Raw genomic sequence first — 10,976 nt, forward strand, 5'->3', positions numbered from 1 at the left:
GAATATCCTTCGGTAGTTTGACAATAGTCGGGGCGTGTCTGCTGAAATATTGGAGGTAGCATCTCAACTGTCACCAACTTGTTTTATAGGAAAAGATCAAGCTTGGCTTGCGGGCACTCTTTGGCTTGACCAAAGGTGTTGCCATGCTTGTTTGGTCAAACTCTCTGTCCACCAAATAATTCAATATGTGCTAAATGCAAGTAGAATGAATGTGAACCTCACCCAATGTTGAACACACCGCAAGCAAGTGGGCATATCCTAGGCAGTTGGTCCCTTATCACGAACCTAGAATACCTTGGCTCAGGTGAAGCTGGGGCACTTTGGTGTACAGAGTACCTTGGTCATGATGAGGTCTCGTTGAAAGATGTTGGCCTCTAGAAGTGGTTGAGGTGTCTAATGGGGACTCTAACATGGATCCTAAGGTCATACATGGACGCCAGATAAATGTGGTAGGATTTTGAGCCCCCACAAACATGTTCTATGATCACAAGCATGATAGATGATTTTGTAATTTACTAACTTTTCAATATTTAGTTATACAACAAAATAAATATCCAAATCCTTGATACATCTATCTCCTTAATGGTTATCAAGGTGGTACTTATGAGAACAAAACAAGTATTTACCAAAGAAGTTTATAATAATTACAAATATTTACGTAATTGGTTCTATGGTGTAGTGGTTAGCACTCTGGACTTTGAATCCAGCGACCTGGGTTCGAATCCCGGTAGGACCTATTTTTTAATAAATTTCTCTACTTTAGGATTCCAATGAGAGTCAATAACTTTGGCCAACTGTCAAGGAGACATTATTAATGTTGCAAATGTAGATTGTGCTAATATAATTGCCATTTTTTCTACTCACACACAAACCCCATCCCCATCCCATCCACATACACCCACACACTCCACACACACCCACATACACCCACACACTCCACACACACCACCACACGCACAATTCGCATCCGAGAACTTCCCTCTTGACTCCCTATTTGAAAATCATCTGGTCCTGTCTACAGGTGGACATGGACATCTCCTTACATTATTAGATACACTCTTAAGGGAACAATTGCTGTAATTGTTCTAAGGTGTAATTTTCTGTGAAAATCTACGTCATGGGTAACCCGTGAATCCCTAAAATCTTATAATCAATGTCAATAAGAAATTAATAAATCAAAATTAGGGAGTAAGGAAGTAATTTCTAATTAAAATGATCTTTTGGGAGGATTTGAATTTACTTATTAACTTAAACATCAGAGTCTTTTTGGTAAATGCTACATCAATACTAAATGAAAGATCAATGAAACAAGCTTCAAAGAAAATCGCGTCTTATTGATGAACTCAAGGCGTGATTGATTGACCAAAAAATGGCTTACGATGAATATTGGTCTGTTGTGTTTCAATGAGCGTTGTGGTGGACCCCATTTGAACATTTGAAAGGATTCAGACTCAAGAATATGTCAACAATGTGAGGAAAAATTCTTGCACAAATATATGGTTTGCTGACATTGCAATTGTTCATGCAATTAAAATGGGAACATGGAAATTTTTGGTTTTCAAATACTTTCAAGGTCTTCTCTTAATAATCACCTCTATAGACTTCTGATTGGCACTTGCATGAAATTTGAGTGATTCTATAGGCACAATAACTTTTACTAAAATTTATTCTTAATTTTTTTAATTTTTAATTTTATGTTTAATGTTATTATTAAGAGAAAACACAACTACTTTAGTTGTCGGTCCCAATTGGCACCCCAACTTTTATTTATTACACTCCAATTAAAAATAAGAAAATAAGTGAATGGTTGAGAATAAGTAAAGTTGGGGTGTCAATAAAAGTTTTTTGATTTTTTTTTTTTTTTGGCTATATTTTTAGTTTTGGGTTTAAGATTTTAGATGAGCCTAATCATAAATGTAAACAACTAATGAAATTGTTTAAATGAGTGTCCTAATGTTGAGATTATAATTTGAACTAAACCTTTGTAATGTTTGAAGGGTGTGTTTTAATCTTTAAATAGGGTGTGATAAATAAATGGATCCTGAATGGGAAGGACTCTTTATTGAAAATATATACCGAATAGTCTCTTAATAAGAATTCAAATCATTTAAGACTCATTCAATAAAATATTAATCTATTAATGATATATTTTTAAAGGAAAATATTAGAAATACCTTTTTAACAACTTTAAAAATAGATGACATGCCCATTGACCTTGGTCATTTCTTATAGGTTAAGGAAAATTATCTAAATGACCAAAATGCCTTAATTTTTTCTTTAAGAACTAGTCATCTTCAATCCTCTTAGACGACAATGACAATTATGGGGATGAAGGTCATCATCATAAAAACTAACTTTTGACATGTAGGTAGACCAATGTATGGTCTAAAATATTTAGACCTTTCCAAATATATAAATTAAAATAAATAACATATTTATTATATTAATATTAATTTATGAATGTTTATAATAAATAAAATATTTATTTTTTATTATCCACCAAAAATATTATATATAATCAATCACTTGATACAATTTATAATCAAAATTGGTACACTTTTTAGCTAACTCGGCCTAGTTGGATTGGCAAGTTGATTCTATCATGTTTGGGGGCCTAGTCATTGCAAAATCCAAATCGACTTGATAGTAATATATAGAACTTGATTTGTTGAGTCAACTCAAGTTGATTTCTTAGTAACTTGGCCTAAATTTGGTGGAACAAATTTCTTGAATAAACTTGGCTGAGTAAACTTAAAAAATATACCGAGTCAAACAAAAAAGTTGACCAATTTATTTGATTAATAATATTCTTGTGAAAAATAAAAAATAAAAATGTTATTTATTAAAAGCTATTCATAAGTTCAATAAAAATTTAGTTGACTCGTTTGAGTTGATTTACTAATTTTTTAGTTGAGTCAATTCAATGGATATTCAGGTCGAGTTTTAAAATTATTTTAATTTATCCATATATTTTAATAAATCTAATATACGTAAACCAAATTAGTATGATGATGATGATGCTATACTCATCTCCATCATCATCATCATCATTATCATCTATATGAGTTAAAGATGACTAGTTTTGGGAAGAGAAAATAAGGATTTTTTTTTTATTTAGATATTTTTTCAACTAATCTGTAAGAAATGACCATAGTCAAAGGATATGCCATTAATTTTAAAACATAAGAGTACCTTAAATATTCTTAAATAAACACGTTTCTTTAAAGTAAAAAAAAAGTATTGAAAGGGTAATTTTGATATTTTTGTTTTACAAATCTTTTTTAAAGTAATATTTGATAAAGAGTCCATTTTTTTTAGAAGGGATTTTTTAGTATATATTTTCATAAAAATAGGTTTTGCAATCATTGTTCTTAAATAATTTAAGAAATTGAGATGTAATAAGTAAAAGTTGGGGTGCCAATAGCATCTTTCATTATTTAACACCCTTCACTCTCAACCATTACTTTGACAAAGAGCGTCAAACCATATTTGAGGCATGAAAATCTGGTTGGATATCATCTTAATCCATGCTTGCAAGATATCCAGACCCCACTCTTATGCAACAAAACCCTTCTTTGTCACAAAACATGTGGGAAGAGAAGATGCCACGTATGCAGTAAAGGAGTTTAAGCTCATCAACGTGTCAATCAATGGGAGGACAACTGAGATTGCATCCAACATGAACCACTTATCAACAAATCTCCACAAAATAAAACTCTTAAAATTTTCTCTCTCCTCTGTTCTCTCGTCACCGTCTTTTTCGCCATGAACACCGTAGCAACAGCGTCAGCTCTGTCTCTCCCTCTCTCTCTTTGTCGATCTTCAAAACTAAACACTAAAAAGGTAAGATTTTTCTATAAACCCATCTGCTAAATTTAGTTGAAAAAAGTTGGGTTGATTTGATTAAGTTAGTTATAGTTATAGTTAATGGGGTGTTTTCAGGGAATAAGAGGAGGGTTTAGGGTTTTTGCTATATTTGGAGAAGAAGAAGGAGGAGGAGGATTGGTGGAGAAGAAGAATTCTTGGAGTACTATTTTTGAAGTTGAGGATCCAAGACCTAGAGTTCCACAGTGTAAAGGGAAATTTTTGGATGTAAATCAAGCTCTAGAGTTAGCTCGATTCGATATTCAGTACTGCGATTGGCGGGCTCGGCAAGATCTACTTACAATTATGCTTCTTCATGAGAAGGTACCTATGGCTTTAATATCCAATTTTATTTATTTATTATTATTTTTTTTAATCTTAATTTTGAAGTTGAAATTTGATGGGTCTGATCTAGTGCTTCAATGGGTATTCTTTGATTTTTCTTTCCAATTTGTTTTTTATTTTTTTTTCCCAAAATTTTAATGTTGGCAAAAAAATTCTAATTTGTAATTATGATGTTTTTTTTTTATTATTAAAAATATTTTATTGAATTTTCTGTTTGAAATTGAAAATTGATGAGTCTGATCTAGTGCCATAATGGGTATTACTCTGTTTTTCTTAAAACATTCTACTTTTTTTTCTTCTTCAAAATTTTGAAGTTCAAGGCTTTTGTATATGTGTGTGTGTGTGTGTGAAATTGAAAATTGATGAGCTTCTTATGGTTCTCATGTTTATGTGTTGGATTAGTCATTCTTAATTAGGACGATATTGGTGTAGGTGGTGGAAGTTCTAAATCCCTTGGCACGAGACTATAAGTCTATCGGTACAATAAAGAAAGAGCTTGCAGGGTTACAAGAAGAACTAGCACAGGCTCACAAACAGGTTTGCTTATCTTTAATTTAGAGCATGAACTGCTGAGCATGTCTAGTATCTTTTACAAAATGAGATGTTTTTGACAAATCAATTGATACAGATACTGATTGGGCTTCCCGTGAATTAGCTACATACTTTCCTACTCGTGTACTTTCCCCGTGAATGGATCATGATTCAAAAATTGAACTGATTCAATGACAATTGTAACAAGAATTGATGATGACCCCAAGGGGTTGGCCTACTGGCAAGCTGAGCCTTGATAAGCTCCTCAGGAAGAGTAGGTCAAGTGTTCGAAACCCCATGAAGCAATGAATTCCTTGGGGCCACCCTTCAGGGTCCGGTTGACCCTCGACTCAACCAGTTGCATGTAGGACTTTCCAAGGGGGCTGTGCATGTGACCATGGAATTAGTCTTGCCCAAAGGGTGGGGATACCCACATTAAGAAAGAAAAAAAAAATTTGATGATTAGATTTTATTTCTGCATAAACCAACATTGTCGTCATCGTCATTGAAGCCTTATCCCAAAAATTAGGGGTCGGCTAATAGTAGCATGAATCTTCTACCCAACATATTTAAGTAAATATTTGAGAAACCACTGTCTTTTCAAACTCATGACATGCCCTTTGACCTAGTTATCCTCTGGAAGACTCAATTTTAATGTTTTGAATGTATCAGAATGTTTCAATAATGTCTCGGAAATGTTCTGGTATCATTTTTATTTTTAAGAAATCTGAAACATCAAAACAAAACGAGATTTTAAACCATTTTTCTAATAACTATGAGTTGGCCAAACAAATCTGGATCCACCCTTTAGTTCTACTAAAGCCTCTTTTTTGTTTTTTGTTTTTTGTTTTTTTTTTTGTTAATTCAAGTGTCGTCATATACTCTCTCACTAACTCAATCCACCGGAGTTATTCCTTTTCAATTAGAGTGAAGCTTTTCTTTCTCCTCATACACATACTGACATAAATCATTTTCTTGCTTCCTTATGATCTTCAGGTTCACATATCAGAAGCTAGAGTTGGCACTGCATTGGACAAGCTAGCATACATGGAACAATTGGTAAACGATAGATTATTACAAGACAGAAGCACAACAGAGACCGACCCAACCTCCCTTTGTCCAAGCATTTCATCTACATCTGAGACTTCTGTTAAAAACAAGATACCTCGAAAAAGGCTTAATGTGTCAGGTCCTGTTCAACCGTATAATCCCCACTTGAAAAATTTCTGGTACCCCGTGGCTTTCACCATCGACCTCAAATATGACACCATGGTACGATAATACGCTATGAAATACGTTAATTCTTTCTTATATGAAATTGAAATTGATTTTTTGAAATAGAAAGAGAAATAAATGTTTTTCTGTATATTAAGCTTTTGAAATTTTGATTTCAGATTCCGATAGATTGCTTTGAGGAGCCGTGGGTCGTGTTCCGTGGTAAAGATGGGAAGCCTGGTTGTGTTCAGAACACATGTGCTCATAGAGCATGCCCTCTTGACCTTGGTTCAGTGAAGGAAGGTCGCATACAATGCCCCTACCACGGTAAGGAGGACAAGATACAAACACGACTATACTTATCAAGGATGATAATAGTAATTAAATATTGTATGTTTATTTATGCTTTTGCCTGTATGTAACTATTTCTATAATAAGGGATGAATGAATTTCAGGATGGGAATACTCAACGGATGGAAAATGTGAGAAAATGCCTTCAACCCGATTACATAACGTGAGAATACGATCTTTACCGTGCTTTGAACAAGAGGGGATGATCTGGATTTGGCCTGGCAGTGACCCTCCAATGGCTACTATTCCTTCCTTGGAACCTCCTCCGGGATTTAAAATCCACGCAGAGGTAATTAAGACGTTTTCGATGCATTTAGTATGTTAGTTTACGTTTAGATGCATATGACACCACATATTTCTGTGTCAATTATCATATCGGTATATACATTTTGCATTGATTGAATTCTTTTCTCTTTGCGAATTGTAGATTGTCATGGAATTGCCAGTGGAACATGGACTACTTCTGGATAATCTTCTTGATCTTGCTCATGCTCCTTTCACTCATACATCCACCTTCGCCAAAGGATGGAGTGTGCCCAGGTTAGTCTTGAAGATGATCAATTGAACGTTACAATCCAGGAAACTTTTCCATAGGGCATAAAATTGGATCTGATTTTATCCAAAATCCAAGTTTAGCGGGTTTGGGTCATTGGAGTAAATCCAAATAAAAAAATGGATCGAATATGGTTTGAATTTTGATGTCCCATGATCCGAGTTGGATCTGGGTTAGATATGGATGCATCCATATATCCGCTTAGATCTAAATTATATATTTTCTTTGAAAATTATATTTTTAGGCTTTTCAAAATATCCTTTTCTGCTAATTTAATATAACCTGGATTCTTATATAATAAGATGATTATAATGATAAAATAGACTAGTATAGCAATTAACAAAAAAATATTGCAAAAACGTGTGACGTGGATCAAGTAAATTTAGATCTACTAGACCTGGGAGTTTAGTAGCAATGCACTTTACAATTTTGAATCATTCGTTACAATTTCTTGTTCTTGACATTGCATATTGTTTGAATTCTCAGTTTGGTGAAATTCTTGACTCCTGCATCCGGTCTGCAAGGATATTGGGACCCTTATCCAATAGACATGGAGTTCCGGCCACCTTGTATGGTCCTCTCAACTATTGGAATCTCAAAGCCAGGAAAACTTGAGGGGCAGAATACCCAGCAATGCACAACCCACCTTCACCAGCTTCATGTGTGCTTGCCTTCATCTAGGCACAAGACAAGGCTATTGTACAGAATGTCATTGGACTTTGCTCCTCTTCTACAACATGTCCCATTCATCCACCTCCTTTGGAGGCATTTTGCAGAAAAGGTAAGAGTTTCGCCTTAAGGAAATCCTTGTTCCTTCCAATTAGCTAATCTAAAGGACCACTTGAATCGTAATATGTTATACGTGTCCAAATTGAAGAAAGTTCGGTGCTTGAAGCTACTAATATAGTTAAATGTCTTGGTGCACATGACATGGCCAACTCACTTTATGATGATTGCTTGTTCGCATGTCTTTGCTCAATTCCCGAATTATATAATGCAGGTATTGAACGAGGATCTACGATTAGTGCTTGGCCAACAGGACCGGATGATTAATGGTGCAAATGTTTGGAATTGGCCCGTGGCCTACGACAAGCTAGGAGTAAGATACAGGTTCTGGAGAGATGCAGTTGATCGAGGCACTAAGTGATTAATTACCCTTCAACAAATCCTTGTAGAGACATATTTTTGCGCTGGGTTCTAACTTCTTTTTGGCTCTTTAAAAAAAAAAAAAGCGGTTAAGATTGACTGAATTCTACAATGCGGATGATTCAACCCGAATGATAGCATTGTCGGGTTAGTCCCATTTATAATTCTCTCTCTCGGCCCACCGGAAACTGTTGATTGATCAGAGCATACGAGTAATCTTCCCTACCTACAAGTCAAGTCTCCCTTGTAAAATAAGAAAGTGAACACCATATTGTTTGTGTACAGAGTTGAGCCCAGTATCTTATTCTTGTTACCCCCTATATATTGTATCAACAATGGCAGATCAAACCTTCCGATTTTATGTTGGAGGTGATTGAAGTGAAACACATTGTTTCTTTTTTATGATCCTAATCTATCATCCATAGTTCCAAATCGATGACAAAGAATTACTAGAAATTGAAACCATTAAATTAAAAGCCTACGTACTGAAATCCAAGGCGAAGTTTCTTCTGTCTAAGAATGTTTCAGCCCAGATTGGTGGGGAAGACTGAACCAAAACATTCTTATTTTTCAAGATAATTTCATATATATATTTTTTCTTCTAACCCTTGCAGTATTTCAAAACCAATTCCAAATTTTCTCCTATGTAGGATGGGATCAATTTTGAATGTATAGTAGAATAAATAGTGTAACAAGAGATGTTGAATGCAAGGCATGGAATCGTTGTTGTCTTTAAAGATAATTAAAGGACCCTTGGCGACAATTTGTATGTGAAGTGCGGAGTACGTTTCAATGAGTGGCTAAGAGGTGACATTGCATATGTATACACAATGGCTGCAACTTCAACTTTGCCATGTACCACACCACCATAACATAATTTTTCAACAGCTTAACATAATTTCTCAAACGCAACCAACTAAAATAATGTTTTAGAAGTTAGTTTTTTGGCTTTTTGGCTTTTTGGTTTTTTTTTTTTTTTTTGTGGGTAGCATCTGGCTTTGCCAGACCCAAAGACCAACCTTATCAACCAATACTAATCCCTACACATAGAGATTCGAAATTAGATTGCTATCACTTATAAGATAAAACAAAATAAAAATACATTTAACCTAAGATATAAAAAGAAATCAAAGAATATTATTTTATTATTATTTAATAAAATATTTAACAAATTAACTTGTTAATTTAAAATAGTAAGGATCATCAATGTTGGAGCAAATTACTAGACTTGGACTAGGTTGAGCTTTAAATCATACAATTTCTCCCCCTCTTTAAACATAGTCCAAGTGAGCCATCATCCCATTTTACAAATTTTGAATTGGATTCATCTTCATGAAATATCTAAAATGCATATATATATATATATATATATATATAATAAAATCAAAACATATCAAAATGCAAATAGCTATGTTACAAGAAGTTGGAGTGCCAAGAGAAGTTCTCAAAAAAAAAAAAAAAAAAAACGCACTTCGAAGTTCAACTATTATTAATTAACTGAAAGATGATCCTAACCCATACATAAAAACCTTTCTTTACATGAGAGAGAGAGAGAGAGAGAGAGAGAGAGAGATTAGAGAGGGGAACCACAGAAGGGACAGAAACTGAAGTCGGGATCAACGACACGAGCGCAAGAATGACAACGGAGGACATCAGAGAGAGATGGAGGTGGAGATGGAGATGGAGATGGAGATTGGATTTGGGGGAAGAAAAGAGAGCAGTTGTTGCAGTAGAGAAGCGGTTCTTTGCCAGGCCAACGCCATACTGGAACGAAGAAGATCTTCAAAACCTTATCGTAATCAACAAGATCAGCCTTTGATCCACAAACGATGCATTGACCTGCACCTCTCTTCAACACCTGACGAACTTGTTGCTCTATCCCTCCTACAAACAAGAAGAACATCTTCTCTTCTCTCTGTTAAATCTCTTTTCCAGTTTCGTTCTTAATTGCGGAATTCTTTTTTTCGAGTTGTCCCTCGGGGTTTCTCGAGGGTTCTCAAAGGTTTTTCTCTAATGTGCCCTCTAAGAGACTAAATGGGTTATAGGCTTGGGCTGGGCTTTAAGCATAAAATAGGTTGGACTTGACCTGAAAATTCGAGTGATCCAAAATTCGAATTTCGCCTAGATCTGAATAAAAATGGATCGAATATGATTTGATATCTCTTCATTCGAGTTGGATCTAGGTCGTATGTGGATCCATCCATATATCTGTTTTGATCCAAATGATGAATTGTTTTAAAAAAAATTATTTCTTATAAAATGATCAAATAGAATAGTATACTATAACAAATTATCAAGTACCAACATGGTTTTTAAACTCGGTATCTCGTCTCGTCTTGTTCAGCTCCGATACGAAGTCATCTCAGACAAGTTTTCTATACATTTGAGACGTGACTCGTAAATCTCTGTCAAAAAATGACTTTTTGAGTTGGTCTCGTTCAACTTTGATACCGAGTTAACTCAGGTGATACGTCTCGGTTTCGGACGAGTTTAAAAGTCACGATTACCAAAGAAGCAAAGTTTGGATCGGATCCGATTTAAGTTTAAAAAAAAAAAAAAAAACAAATGGTTTAGAAATGTTTCTATCTAATACTAGTATTCGAGTCCGATTGGAATTTATGGACATACTCATATAAGACCCAACCCATTTTTAAGTCTTTTGCTATATGGACCATGGTTTCAAAACTTGTCCGAGATCGAGACGTATCGTCCAAGTTAACTCGTTATCAGGGCTGAACGATATAAACGCACAAGTCATTCTTTTAACCGATATTTAATATCTCATGTTCAAATTTTTTTATTTTTTGAACGAGATGTCTCAAATGTAACAGAAAACTCGTCCGAAACGACTCGATATCAGGCCTGGACGAGATGACGTGAAACTGAGTTTTAAAACCATGGTGGGGACTTCTTTTTCTTTCCAAATGCATCGTGACTTTTGGGCGGTAGCTAAATAACTAATTAAGTATTT

General features: G+C 34.7%; 2 protein-coding genes and 1 non-coding gene across 3 annotated transcripts; 2 read left to right on the forward strand and 1 right to left on the reverse strand.

The window, feature by feature from the left end:
• Nucleotides 1–664: 664 nt before the first annotated feature.
• On the forward strand, nt 665–736 carry TRNAQ-UUG (transfer RNA glutamine (anticodon UUG)). Its single transcript has one exon. It is a non-coding gene; the product is annotated as a tRNA-Gln (tRNA).
• A 2,951-nt stretch (nt 737–3,687) lies between these two features.
• On the forward strand, nt 3,688–8,416 carry CH1 (Pheophorbide a oxygenase family protein with Rieske 2Fe-2S domain-containing protein). The gene is made up of 9 exons (XM_086434434.1): nt 3,688–3,843; nt 3,943–4,188; nt 4,642–4,746; nt 5,737–6,012; nt 6,135–6,282; nt 6,411–6,595; nt 6,734–6,846; nt 7,346–7,640; nt 7,860–8,416. The coding sequence occupies exons 1-9, from the start codon at nt 3,766–3,768 to the stop codon at nt 8,004–8,006; spliced, it is 1,593 nt and encodes a 530-aa protein (XP_086290560.1). The 5' UTR covers nt 3,688–3,765; the 3' UTR covers nt 8,007–8,416.
• A 1,043-nt stretch (nt 8,417–9,459) lies between these two features.
• LOC147406413 (zinc-ribbon domain protein) lies at nt 9,460–10,126 on the reverse strand. The gene has a single exon (XM_086434435.1). The coding sequence runs from the start codon at nt 9,906–9,908 to the stop codon at nt 9,579–9,581; it is 330 nt and encodes a 109-aa protein (XP_086290561.1). The 5' UTR covers nt 9,909–10,126; the 3' UTR covers nt 9,460–9,578.
• Between the last annotated feature and the right edge of the window lie 850 nt (nt 10,127–10,976).

The sequence above is a fragment of the Akebia trifoliata genome, chromosome 3, assembly GCF_017979445.1.
Source record: "Akebia trifoliata isolate Shusen 1 chromosome 3, ASM1797944v1, whole genome shotgun sequence".
Taxonomy (NCBI): Eukaryota; Viridiplantae; Streptophyta; class Magnoliopsida; order Ranunculales; family Lardizabalaceae; genus Akebia; species Akebia trifoliata.

Excerpts from the sequence above, each read along its gene's own strand:
- CH1 (XM_086434434.1), top strand. The coding sequence starts at position 3,766 with ATGAACACCGTAGCAACAGCGTCAGCTCTGTCTCTCCCTCTCTCTCTT. Across the intron at positions 6,283-6,410 it reads CATACAATGCCCCTACCACG|GATGGGAATACTCAACGGAT; the intron begins GTAAGGAGGACA and ends AATGAATTTCAG. Across the intron at positions 6,596-6,733 it reads GATTTAAAATCCACGCAGAG|ATTGTCATGGAATTGCCAGT; the intron begins GTAATTAAGACG and ends TGCGAATTGTAG.
- LOC147406413 (XM_086434435.1), bottom strand. The coding sequence starts at position 9,908 with ATGTTCTTCTTGTTTGTAGGAGGGATAGAGCAACAAGTTCGTCAGGTG.